The sequence below is a fragment of the Fukomys damarensis genome, unplaced genomic scaffold (assembly GCF_012274545.1).
Source record: "Fukomys damarensis isolate Sample0158 unplaced genomic scaffold, DMR_v1.0_HiC HiC_scaffold_5, whole genome shotgun sequence".
NCBI classification, from domain to species: Eukaryota; Metazoa; Chordata; class Mammalia; order Rodentia; family Bathyergidae; genus Fukomys; species Fukomys damarensis.
Genome location: NW_022900917.1, coordinates 37955436 through 37969504, shown reverse-complemented (window position 1 = coordinate 37969504; position 14069 = coordinate 37955436). Strand labels below are relative to the sequence as shown.

The window sequence follows — 14069 nt, the reverse complement described above, 5'->3', positions numbered from 1 at the left end:
TTTTTTTTTTTTTTTTTTTTTTTTTTTGGTGCCAGGGTTCAAACTTGGGTCCTTGTGCTTGTGAGGCAGGTGGCAGAACCACTGAGCTAAATCCCCAGCCTCAATTGTGTCTATATAATGATGCTTAGATCTGTGTCTAGTCCTTCCTCCCTGATGACTGCCAGACTTATTTCAATTGTTTTTTGAATTCCACTTGAATGTCCTCCAGAAAACACTAATTTCACAGGTTTACAATGGAACTCTTAAACTTCCTGTAAGCTTACTCATCTCATCTACAGTAAAAGTAAAAATGTCTAAAATATCTCACATTCATACTACCTGACTTACTCCACAAAATGATCTCTAGACTTCAGCATATGTAAATCTTGTCTGCATCCTGACCAGGCTAGTGAAAGCATCATCTCAGGAGTACAAGAGATCATTTAATTTTCTCGATTGTACTTCAGGCACCTGTACTCTATCCCTACTCCTCTATGCCCACTGGCTCTGCCTTAACTCAATCTTTGTTATTTCTTTTCTGGATTCCTGTAAAACCATTCTAAGAAGTCTTTTTTCCACTGGTCTTTTACCTACCTCATCTCTTCTCCTTACCTTAAATTTCTGTGTAGTCTTGAGAACTTATTTGAAATGTTCCCTTTTTTATAAAATTTTCCCTAAATCCTTCAGTTGGCTGTTCATTCCAACTGACAATTATTATTTGGGGGGGTACTGGGGATCAAACTTGGGACCTTGTGCTTGCAAGGCAGGCAGTGGCACCACCGAGCTAAATCCCTGGCTCTCCCATTGAAAATTCTTGACATCACTAACCACATCTCAAGTTAATAACAGGCTACACTTAACTATGATTTATTAAGAAGGGTATTACATACACTATTTTGCACAGCATGCTACAAATCTTTAATTATTTTCATGAAATGTTCTGCAATGTTTGAACACTGATTCCTAGAGACAGGGCTAATTTGTGGTAATGATTCATCTTCTTCTGCATTGGTTTATATACCTGCCAGTCCCTACCTTGATCATATCTCCTTCCATACCCAGTACTTAGCATATTATTTAACAAGTATTTTCCCAGAGTAAATAATAAAAGTTTATTTCCTGGTCTTCAATTGAATCAATTCTATAGTTCAATGGAATTAAATTTTAAGGACAAATTAACTTCACATCCATCTAATTCTTTACATATGTGCCAAAATTATTACAAATGGTTCACAATATATTATCTATCTTCCCCTCAGAAAGTTATCAAACTATGAACTTTGTATTATTTTCCAGAAACGTTTTTTAAAAATTCTCATTTCTACATTTTCAAAAACCTACTTGAATACACTTTGAAACAAGAGTACAACAAAATAGAATACACTTCAAATGTTGAACATACAAACTATTACAGTCCAAATCTGAACACTGGTACTTTCCTTCTTAAAATGCTCACTAAAAAAATAAACAAAGAGAAAAACAGGAGGAAAGAAAGGAAGAAAAAAGGGGGATTGGAGGGGAGGGGAAGAAGAGCAAGGGGAGCCAGGCATTACAGCTACCTGACAAAGTTCATGCTGAGCCTGCACTTGCAAGTGACAGAACTGGAACTCGTGTCTGCGCAGAGGCCAGGCTGCGAATGACACAGGCATGGTACAGCAAAAGGCCAAAGTCCACAATTAAGAAAGTGACAAACTTAAACTACCATATAAAAGATCACAGGTAAATTCTCTAACAATACTGCTAGGTAAAATTTTTCTTTTAATAAAAAGAGCTTTACACAAACAAGCCATTAGTTAATTTCAAGAAAGAAAACCAAAAATTAGTCTAAGGTCTTTTTTTAAATCAGCTTAAGCTACCTATTTTTTAAAAATCACCCTAGATCTTTTTTGCTATCCTCTCTGAAGCTTTTGGATCCACTCTTCAATTCACATTCTAGAATACCTATATTAACAAAGTCTTCACATGGCTCCAGTTAAGTGAGTACTGTGCAAGCACAACAGTTAAGTGCTGGACTGCTTCTCAGCCTTTTGGCCAAGATCAACTGTAGCAGTAACTGCTGGTATACATATGAAATGCATCAAAAATTGCTATATAATAGCAACGAGATCACCCTCCCCAACCCTCCCGCTGAAAACTATATAACTTCTTACAGACATTAGCGTTCCAAGTCTTAGTGTAACTTGATGTTGTAGTGAGCTGCTTGGTCCCTTTCAATCCTTTTTCTCAATGATGGGTTCAGTTGTTTGCTACTGTTAAGTGGCAGCTTTCTGTCAGCATCTCAATGTGTACCACATTTCTCACTAAAACATGGGATAAGTAATTTATTTCAATTAAGTCTGATTGTTTTCTTATATGCATTAAAAATGTTTTAAAGTCTTCTTTTGAATTTTTTGATGACTGAGTTCCCTTGCAAGTATTTATGTCAATACTAGCGAGTCTGAAGTTCAAGGTGGGGTTGGCATTTCTCACATGCCACTAGTCCTTTGGTTTTCATAGTTACAAGGAAGGGCAATAGCTGAAGACAAACACACAACCACTACATGGGTCACTGTCTTATTCCCATCTGTAGGTTTTTCTTCTTCAAAGTTTTTACATCATGTTCCTGCTTTTTTGCCACCGCTTCCTCTAGCCCTTTTAAGACAGCACTGATAACTTGAGGAGGAGTCTGGCCTGACACCTGCTGGGCTCATTGGGATAGTCTCATGACAGGCATTCCATGGGCTAAGGAAACGGGTGAGCGCTCTCACCAGGGAAGGTGGGGTGGCAGCAGTGCAATGTTAATGCTTCCCGACCGTCAGGCTTGATTTTTGTGTGCAGCTGACACTGTGCTAGTTGTGTCATAATTTGTGCGCTAGATGGTGATAATTTTGGCAGGCTGTGTGGGGCCCACACAGTAGGGATTATCTGAATGACTACCTTTGGAGAGGTTGCTGTGTGGTTGGACTGGTGCTGGTTATTAATGGTGCACCTGCATTAACTGACTGAATGGCCACAGTTGAAATCTTGTAACCCAGTTATGTCACACAGGTACCCGCATTGCCACACGAACTGTCCTTAGAGCTGCTGCTGCTGCGGCCGTGGATGCCACAGGGGAGACCTGGGTGAAGCATCCTGACTGGGGGAAGTGATCCTAGCCACACCTTTCTTTGCTCTGGAACAACTGAAAGGGGATGAGTTTTTGTCACCACAAACAGAAGCTGCTGCTTTCAGGAGACTTTCTGCAGATAATAACACTCATTCTAAGGACTTCTCATCAGCAGCTGCTGCCAAATCTTCATCACAGGTTTCATTTTTGTCATCATCGATAACCCTTGTATTTTTGGGCATATCCTTGAACTAATACACAAGCCTCTGGCCTTCAACCTTTGCGAGAATTCCCCTTTGGTAGTAATATCTCAAAGCACATCCCATAGTTTCACAGTTCATGGCTAGCTTGTTCTTATGCTTTCCCCAAAGTTTACAGACAGCCTTTGAATCCACAAGTCTAAATATGCCCTTTTCTCTCTGAGTCCATTTAATATACCAAGGACAGGTATTTTTATCTTGAAGTAAATCTTTGCCTTCTCTGGGTTTCTTCTTGATACCTAACTCAGGAGACCCACTGGAAATTGGTGATTGCTGGGTCTTTGGTTTATGGACAACTTTTTCCTTTTTCACTGGTTCATGGCTATCTGGTGATGTAGGAATGGGAGAGGTATCCATGGGTTCAGACTCTTCTGTTGACACCTCCACTACAGTTTCTGTAATGACATTTGGCTTCACAGCAGCATGGATAAATTCCGGAGTTGATACACAGGAAAGACAAACACTTCCACAGGGCTTCTGGGATCCCTCAAGCAGGTAGGAGACTCCGTATGAAGCAGGGCTTCGGCAGCTTCATCTGTCTATCAGTACAGTGTGCATTACTGCTGTGAACGGATACTTCCACTGTTCCTCACCCTCGAGGAGTCCCTTTCCCTCCCAGCAGGCCTGAGCCACTCCACGGGAGAGGAGACAAACCAGGAGTGCCACCCCACCGACCCCAACTGTGGAGGCAAAGGTGGCGACACACCGGCCAGGGTACAGGGCTTCTGGGATCCCTCAAGCAGGTAGGAGACTCCGTATGAAGCAGGGCTTCGGCAGCTTCATCTGTCTATCAGTACAGTGTGCATTACTGCTGTGAACTGATACTTCCACTGTTCCTCACACTCGAGGAGTCCCTTTCCCTCCCAGCAGGCCTGAGCCACTCCACAGGGAGAGGAGACAAACCAGGAGTGCCACCCCACCGACCCCCAACTGTGGAGGCAAAGGTGGTGACACAGCCCGGCAAGGGAAGCACTGATGGTGGCCCCTCCCTTCACCCACCATGCTCCTCCCCTGCCCTCCCCCCATTTCTTGAAATGTTCCAATCCATGGATATGACTCTAGACTTTTCTTATACTTAAAAAAACAAATAAAAAGATGATACAGGTTTTTTAAAAGTCTAGAAGCTTTTCAAGTTTCCATTTTCTCTGACAGCTAAATCTTTCAATGTTACCATGTTAAAACATGGCAGAACTTTCTAGAATCTACAGTGTGTCAGGGCTTAAAATTAACTAATAAACCTAAACAGGAAAATAAGTTTGATATTGCTGACATGATGTTTTACTTGTGTAACCTTAAATGTGTATTTACATGTAAATTTTTATGTTACACTAAAATCCCAAGTCTCTTTCAGCTCAAGAGAATCAAAATTCCCTATCACAGGCATCAGCCTTCAAACATTTTGCAATAGGGGCTTGGGATTTAGCTCACTGGTGCCACTGCCTGCCTTGCAAGTGCAAGGTCCCAAACTCAATCCCTGGTACCACAAACAAACAAATAAGCAAACCATTTGCAATAAAACAGATTTTGTAAGCAAAAGTGTACCAGGCACTTCTAAAATTATAAACATATTTATCTACTTCACTATTTGATATATTATACTGAATCAATCAATACACATCAGTTCCTTACTTCATTTTTCCCTTTATCTCCTAAATGAAGCATGCCCCGTATGTTAGAGAAGGTGTTTGTATTTGGTTTGAGTATGCAGAATTCTTTCATATACAGTAGTCTACATACTCTTCTCTCTCTTTTTGCGGGGGGTACCAGGGATTGAACTCAGGACCTTGTGCAGTAAAAAGAACAGTACATATGAAATTTTAGCCACTGTCATTTGTTTTTAAAAAATCTTGTTAGATGTACCTGAATACTGGAGGGAAAGCAATGCTGGAATCATATCAACATGATTTGCAATGAGCTCAGGTACACAGCTGCCAGCCACCTAATAAGTACTACAATTAATCTTATGTCATTAAGTAAAGACCGTATTGCCAACCTTTTCTAGTAAAAGGAAATGTATTTTAACTTTAGATTTAAAAATATTTTTCTTCCAAGATTTGATTTTCAAATACTTCTAAACAGAATTTTCATGTTGAACTGCAATCTTTTCTGATACAAACAGAAAAAGCTATAGATAGTTCTACCTGGAAAGGACACATAACAGCCTTCTTTTCTGCATCATGGAGTTCATTTCAGATCTAAATAAAGTTCTGGTGGTAAAAAGTGGCTCTTACTGTGCTTATCTATTACTTTTTCTTTGAAATATCTTATATATTGTACTATGTATGCATCAATACATCAAGGTTTCAGACGAGTGCTGTCATTTTCATTTCCACAGTGATATATGCCAATGATTTAGGGTGAGGTTAATCCCAGACAGTTAATGCAGTAATAGTGAATGGTTTTACTCAAGGCCTAGCTCTTACCTGTATTACTATTACTCATCCAAGTATGTTTTTATATGCATCAGGATTTCTTTCTTCAATAGTAGTATTTATTTTTAGAGCTTAAAATTTCAACAAAATAAGTTGATCTGTAATTTCACTGGTTTTTATGGAAGAACAGTTATGTGAAATGCAGTCTGCATTTGCCTAAGGGTATGGCCAGCATCTAAGATCTAAAGATAACTGATGTAATGTGTTAGTTTGCGTGAATTTGGACTGCCCTTAACAAAGACACACCTGGGGAGTTCACACACATACCTATTTTTTCCAGGGTCTTTGAAAATAGTGGAAGCCAATTCAAGAGGTATTTTCATGGAAATTACAGAAGCATCTGCTAACCCCAGGCCAAACCCACAAAGTGTTTTGCTTTTTGGAGTCTAAGTAATTTCTAATCATTTTCTACTATCATTTGTATAATAGCTAGATCAGTAATGGTGAACCTTTGAGAGCTTTTAGTGATACAAACAGCCCACTGCAGCACATGTGCTGTAGATTCGCCACCACTGGCCTAGATAAAAACCAGGGCTCTGAAATGACAGTTATGATTCAAGGAAAATTTAAAATGAAAAAATATATTTCTATGTGGGAGCATACACATATATGATTTCTTTCTCCATATTCCTCTACTGGCAATCTATAAAACTGTACACACACACACACACACACACACACACACACACACACACATACATATGTAAATTTTTTTATTTTAATGGATGCCCTATTGTTTAAAAAAATTTGCAGTCTCTGTGATGATAAAAACATAAAGTACATGAAAGAGAAGAGAAGGGAGAAGGTTGACTGTCAGATTTTCAGGGAGCCCCATCGTATTTAACTCACACCCCAAACCCCTACACCTCAGTGTAGTGTAATCTACACTGAGGTCCTGCTGTTAAGAACGAATATGTAAAAGAAGTCTGTAACTACAAAAGAAGCTTTCTGTAATCATATTAAACTTCACAAAAGGAGAGTTATCAGCTGAAATATAATGTGTGAATTATATTTGAAAACAAAGTTTTTAATTTAAGTAGATATTCTTATCTTGCTGCAAATGGCAACCTTATCTAGAACTTGGGAGGCTGAAGTAGGAGGATCACTATGAGTTCAAGGCTAACCTGGGATATACAGTGAGTTCAAAGCAAGCCAGAACTACCCAGCAAGACTTTGTCACAAAAAAACAAAAAAAAATTTAAAATAAAAAAATAAAGCCCTTCTATAAAATCTTTTTACTTTGGAAAATTAATACGGTTTAACTAAAACACCAACTAAGTGTTTCTTTAAATTATTCAGTGAAAAAAATCCTAGTTTGTCAAATTTTATACTGACGGTTTCACAAATGACCCCAATGGATGATGATCACAACATACAGAACAGCAAAGTAAAATACACCCAGAAAAGAGTTCACTTTCATTACCAATTAAAAATTTTTTTCTAATGACTCATTTATACTAAAAAACTACTTATACTTCTATGATGTCTAGTATGATTGGTATGGCAAGGCATAAAAGATATAACAACGTAGAATAACGTAAAGTACAATATAAAACAAACTCTACTTCAGCTCAAATGCACAGCATTTCAATATCTTTGCCATAATTTTTTTTAAAAAAAGCTGAAAGACTTAATACATTGGCATTACAATTAAAGAGCATCAAAGTATAAGACATAGAACCTTGAAACACGATGGTATGACTAATTTTGAATGAGTTTTTGAAACGCACAGCATTATAGAAGTGGGCTGATTGTGCTAGGCAATATCTGAGGTTCACAGAACTACTGACACAAAACTAGAAATAATAAATCATTAAGGACAGCGGGTTTTATGAAAATATAATTAAAATATACTCAGTAAAACGTCAAAGGAACAAATATGACAAGAGATTCAAAAGACTTGCTTCCAAAATGATAAAAATCTTTAGGTGAGTCCAAGCAAGGATAAAAGTAAGAAAATATGCAAATGTTCAGTCACTTTCTGTTCTGTGAAATCAATTTTCCTAATATAACTACATAATACTTTTACTTATGTAGATTTAAACAAAAGGATGTGAACTTAATGCCTATATTCTAATGTGCAAATTAGCTTTCTATAACTTAAAATTTTCAATTAAAACTGTGATAAAAAGTTAAAACAACTTTTTTCCATATACTCACATATTTGTACTTGTTATTACAATACTGCCGTCAAATACAATAGCTTGGTTAGGCTTAAATCAAATTGTAATGTATGAAGGAATGTCAAAGAAGGGTTTACACAATATTCAATAAGCAATGGTATCTGTTCGGTGTGCAATAAAATAAAAAGGTACTAACCTAAAAACAAAGAAAAAGAATTTATTGCTTTTACAGAAATAAAAGTTATAGAATAGCACATAATCTGAAACAAACTGATCCTATAATTTCTAAACTACAGTCCAACTAAGACATGTAAGAAATAGAAACAATCTACATGTTTTTCTGCCAGGTACATATACCTGAAAAAGTCACCTAGAAAGAAACACGCTTTAAAACTTATCCACAAAGAGCCTTCTATTTATGACATCATAAAGATGAGTTGTGTGTGTGTGATAGATGATAAACCACTTCCCACAGAGTTTTTGTACTTCCTAGCTGTGGGTTGTGATCTGTCAGCAACACAGTATTTTTACATCAACGCCAGCTCATTCAACCAAAGTAGCACAGTGATGTTTCAAAACCATGTGATTATATTCATCAGTATGTGAAAATTATGGTATACAGATCTGGAAATGTTGGACTTGTCCATAAATAAGAGTGGCTTATCTCAGCATATGCTTTTATTTATTTGTTTGTTTGTTTATTTATTTATTTATTTATTTATTTATTGGTACCGGGGATCAAACTGGGGACCTTGTGGTTGCAAGGCAAGCAGCACCACCACTGAGCTAAATCCCTGCCCTCAGCATATGCTTTTAAAAGAGGTCTAGGTGATCAGCCCAATAATAGGGGAAGCAGACTACCTTTTGGTTAAAGTGAAGATATATTTAAATTATATTTGTTGTCATTCATTGCCAAGAACAAATAAAAATGAATTTTAAAAATTAAGATTTTTTTTATCTGGCAGCAAAATTATATCTATTATAATATATCCAAGCAAAAATCAATTCAGAGGTTGAATGTGATTTGAGCTTTGTTTCTAAAAAATGTGGCATTACTATGATATTTCTAAACAATTAGATTTGCAAATAAGCAAGGATTTTCTTTTCATCAGAGTTTATTTCTAATTCATCCTATGCAGATTACAGGTAGAACTAAGTATTACTTAGTTTATTTCAACTATAAGTCAACATCTTTGTTAAAACAGTGATTTATTATGATTCTTAAGGTAAACAACAAAAGCAAATTCTAAAATTATAACTCGAAGTTAAGCATTTAAAATTTCAGTTGACAGCCAATAACTGGTAACAGCTTCTTTCATATTAATAGTCCAATTAAAAACACTAATAACTACTTGGCAATAGATTTGAAAGAATCAGAAAGGTTCAGTGGAAGAAAAAAGCAAAATCAACATGCAAAATACCCCCAAAACACATGATCTTTCTCATAGTAGAATCTAAACTTGTAAAATGTTTATAAATACATGATCATTCTACACATACAGGTCTTCTAGAGCATTTCTAAAGGAAATTACAGTTTTTGGTCTTAAGGGATGAGACTAAGATGGAAAGGAGGCTGAGAACAGTGAGGTCTGGCAGCAGTGTCTTTCTACACACAAGCAAGCTCAGTTTGTTCAGTCAGGTTGGTGATTACAGTTCAGTACATGATTTTCAAGGCAACTAAGAAATCGGGACACACGTATTTCTCTTTCCTAGAATTAACAATTTTTTTAAAAGCTCTGAAATACCTACAAAGGAGTATTGGTTTATGTTTTTCCCCCCAAAGGGAACAAAGAATAAATGAAGGGAGTTTCCATTCCCAAACTCACTTGCACAAGTTAAACTGTATGACTACCTCATGAAACAGTTGATACCATGGAAGGTAGGTGGTTCAAAACAGGATCCAATAAAACAAATAATATTATGTCTCAAATAACTAGAAAGCATTTCATTATTGTTCAAATATGTTCAATTAACTTATGTTGCACCTTAATAGTGTACCTCAATTATTAGCAACAGAACACCAATTCAAAATTACTATGAAAGTAAAATCATTAGAAAAACTCAACTTTAATGTAAAAAGTGGGAGAAGTGAGTGTGAAATACTAATACCAAATGTTTGGAGGCAGAATCTTTATGTGCGGAGACAGAATGAGGAAGCAGATGTACCCAATCAACATCAACTGGAAGACAGAGGGAAGGGCAGGGGTGGGGGACCAGGGGAGAAAGAGACAGGGGAGGGAGAGAGACAGATAGAGGGGAGAGGGAGAAACAGAGAGAGATAGAAACAGAGAGACAGAGAGAGAGAATGAATGAATATGAATGGAGAGCCAAGCACCAAAAGATGCTAGACAGAAAAATGAAGCATGTGCATATGGCTCTCTCTCTCTTTCATTCTTTTTTTCTTTTGTCCTCTGTGTTCCTAAATAATTTACAATGTAAGTGGCATACAGGCCACACTATCAGGCAAGGATGAGCTTTCTGATGAATAGATGAAGGTTGGGGCTAATGCTTTTTGTTTTTGATTTTAATTCATACCTGAAAGCCTTGAATCCTTGCTAAATATTCCAGTTGTTTTGAAGGTTGTACTGGAGAACAAGGGGGAGTAGGAGAACTTCCTTTTAAACCTATGGCTTCAGCTGTAGGAGATGTTCCATTCATAAGGAGTTCCCTGGCAATTGTGGTTGAACTATTCGATGTGGGAGATATACTGAAGAAAGAGCTTGAAGGTTGGTTCATATCTTTGGGTGACAAATAGCCTAGAGTAGTGCCAGAGATTACTTTGTGGCGGCTGGCTTCCATCTCTTGATAAACATCAGGAGACAGATGAAGAATTCCTTTTGGAGCTATAAATAAAATGAAGGAACACTGTTAATATACTTTAACGAAAACAGAAGCATATTGCAGTATTATTAACTCAATGGCTTTCCTTAGTATGGTAACCAAGAAACTTGCCAATTAATCATTGTCTTCTTATCTGTAGAGGCAACTGCAGCTTCCATTTGGAAGTGAATAATATATGTTTCAATATTTCTAAAATCAGAAGTTCTAAGAATCCACAAAAGTGTTTTCAGTGAAGTTGTGTGTGGTGGAGATGCTACAGAGGGACAAGGGAAATGGGTGTGTGAACATACAATGAGGAACAAGACTGGGCATATTCAGTATCTTCATCCTGCAGTTCAGTATTTTATATCTCATAAAAGAGAAAGGAAACACGCCCCCATGTATGTAGCAATTGAGGCATAAAAGGTAAAACAAAGACAGTATCACGTTCAGACACACAAACACAAATATCCAATGGCCCACTGATTCTCTTCTCTCCAAACAGACATCCCACATGCAACTCTACTTCAAAACACGCTGAAATGATCAGGACATCCTTTTTCTTAAATTAACACTGTCCAAATCTTGCTGATCTCATTATGACACCACCATCTATTTTTTTTCTAACCAAACTATACTCTTGGCAACCATCTCTGATTTACCCATAAACAAGCAGTTTCCATGCCCAATCAAACATCCTATAATTTGACCTTCATTGACTTGAGCATTTATTCAGGCCAGTCCTCAAAGGAGTGAGGCTGTGACTCTGTCATCAGTTGATGGAGTTTTAAACAGATTAGAGAAGCACTTTCCTTTGAATACCATTTGTTTCAGAGAAGTTTCACACATTTCATACTGCTTATTCTAATGTTTTTAGATAACACAATAATAACTCTCAAATCATACAATCTTTTAAAATTATTGCTAAGTCATCTCTTGTGGAGAATGTGTTGAGACTCAGAATTTAACTCCCTTATTCTTTTTTTGTTGTTGTTCTTAATTGATCTTCTGACTCCAGCACCCCACATTCTGCACCAGTAGCTGCTACAACAGTCCATAAAAGGTTTCACTACTAGTCTCCCCAGGGTCTTTTCTGTGACATGTGTTCTATACCACAGTTCCCAAGGTAATGGGTTCTACAATAGATTCAGAACATAATGCAAAGTCAGCCTCCCTCTCCCTCCCTTCCTCTCCTTCTTCCTTTCCTTCCCCCCCTCCCTCCTCTCTCTCTCTCTCTCTCTCTCTCTCTCTCTCTCTCTCTCTCTCTCTCTCTCTCTCTCACACACACACACACCCTTTGAGAGGACTGGTTTAACCAGAATTTCCTGTTTGTTGTTTTTGTTTTTTGTACCAGGCATCAAACTCAAGACCTTGGGCTTGCTAGGCAGGTACAGTGCCACTGATCTAAATCCCCAGCCCACTTCCTGTTTATTTTATATCCAGGATTATTTTATGTCCAAGCATTTCTCGAAACATTTATTAGCACGTAACCCATTCTCTGCCTAATTTCCAATGGCCTATCTTGTAGGCTGTTCCATCTTTCTAACAAATTTTTCAGTTGTTATTGTACTCTTCATCTCCATGATTTCCATCTTGGATTTTTGTTTGTTATTTTAAAAGAGGTTTGGTATTCTTTTTGTTGGGATTACAACTTGATTCATGACTCCAGTGAGTATATTTATGAGGGCTATTTGAACTCTGTCAGTTAAAAATCAAATATCTGCGGGCCAGGGATTTATCTCAGTGGCACTGTGTCTGCCTTGCAAGTGCAGTTCATTCCCCAGTACCCACCCCCCAAATCATATATCTCTACTTCATTAGGGTCAGTTTCTGGAGCTTTATCACATTTCTTTGTATGGAAATTATTTGTTTGTTCATTTTCATTGATTCTTTGCATTGGTGTCTGCACATTAAACAGCTATTCTCTTTCCGTCTACACAGACTGACCTCATACTAGAAAATACTCTCATTAATCTGCCTGGCCATGGATTGCTAGTACCTCTCAAACTTTTGTGTTAATCTAACTTGTTTTCTCTGTTCTTGGTTCCCAGATGTCCTCAGTATGACCATTGCATCAGGATTCTTGAGACAAGCAGGACTGAAACCAATTCCTCAGGTGTCCTGCAGATAAATGGAGCCATTGGACTCACACTGCACTCTATGTCTCCCCAGGATAAAGCTGGGTAATAGCATTTTCAACTGTTAGCTCTTATACTGCAGGGGGAGTGGCCCTGGTGACTGAAGGCCATCTCTTTCCTTTCTAGTCCCAGATGGCTAGAGTATGCCATTCCCCACCTAAACTCTGAGACAGGTTAAAAAGAAGCTAATCCTCTGGGTAGCTTTCTGAAAAGTGAGGTTATTAGATGCTGATACACCTTTTTCCCTTCTCATGGAAAAGCGGGGAGCTTGGGTGGGGCTGTTTTGACTGTATGGTACTATGCCAAAAGGCTGGGATTATGACATAAAAACATATCAAATTTCTCTAGCAGTTTTGATATGGCTGGTTTCATGTTCCCCTGGGGTGCAGGGGCCTCTCTAGTTTCTGAATTTTTCACAAAAGGAATATGCATGGACAGGGGATATAGCTCAGTGGCACTGCTGCCTGTCTCACAAGTGCAAGGTCCTGAGTTCGATTCCCAGCAACAACAACAAAAAAAGGAATATGCTTATGAAACATCAAATTGATGTGTTTCTGGGGGTAAAGAGGAATCAGAGCTTTGTATTCCACCATTTTGCCAAGGCTGGATTATGCTCTAACATAAAAGTCTTTTACTGGTTCTCCATAACTGACACTGCAGAATCTAAACTCCTTGAGGTGATAAGGAAGCCCTTACTGATCTGGCTCCTATTTAGCTCTCCATCCTTACCTATTAAATTCCTCATGAAGATCCCATCTCACATAGCATCGTTATACAGATATATTCACATTTTCTCATACTCTACACCAATCCCAATATACCTTATTTCTACTGCTCAATCCCCTCCCCGCCCCTTTCTCTGTCATTCTTACAGTTGAGATTTCACTGCACTCTTCTAGACACTGTATCAATCAACACCGTCCTCTCTTCAAGTCATGGGGAACCTACTGGAATGGGAAAATGAAAAGAGATAAAATCGTGCAGTAGATGAGTTAGGAGAAATAGGCCTGGTGAGCAATGAGAATGAACAGAAGAAATGCTACTCGGAAGGAGCTCAGGAAAGTCTTGCTGGAGAAGACAATGACAGGAAATTTCAAGGAGGTGAAGGAGGAAAAAGAATTGTAGGCAGGGCCGGGGATTTAGATCAGCGGTTTGGTGGCCTGCCTCACAATCGCAAGGACCCGAGTTCGATTCCCCGGTACCAAAAAAAAAAAAAAAAAAAAAAAAAAAAA

At 37.9% G+C, this 14069-nt stretch overlaps 1 protein-coding gene and 1 pseudogene across 9 annotated transcripts in view; both read right to left on the bottom strand.

Moving 5' to 3' along the window:
- LOC104861106 (ubiquitin-conjugating enzyme E2 W) overlaps positions 1-14069 on the bottom strand; it is a 377455-nt gene that overhangs the window by 107181 nt on the left and 256205 nt on the right. For 7 of the 9 annotated variants that reach the window (XM_010622419.1, XM_010622423.2, XM_010622422.3 and 4 more), the window contains one exon: positions 10415-10722. In XM_010622419.1, coding sequence (XP_010620721.1) covers positions 10415-10722 — 308 coding nt within the window. Of the gene's footprint in view, positions 1-10273; positions 10723-14069 lie in introns of those variants that run through there. The other 2 variants (XM_033760515.1, XM_033760517.1) reach the window with 1 other exon arrangement.
- LOC104861120 lies at positions 2050-6591 on the bottom strand (annotated as a pseudogene).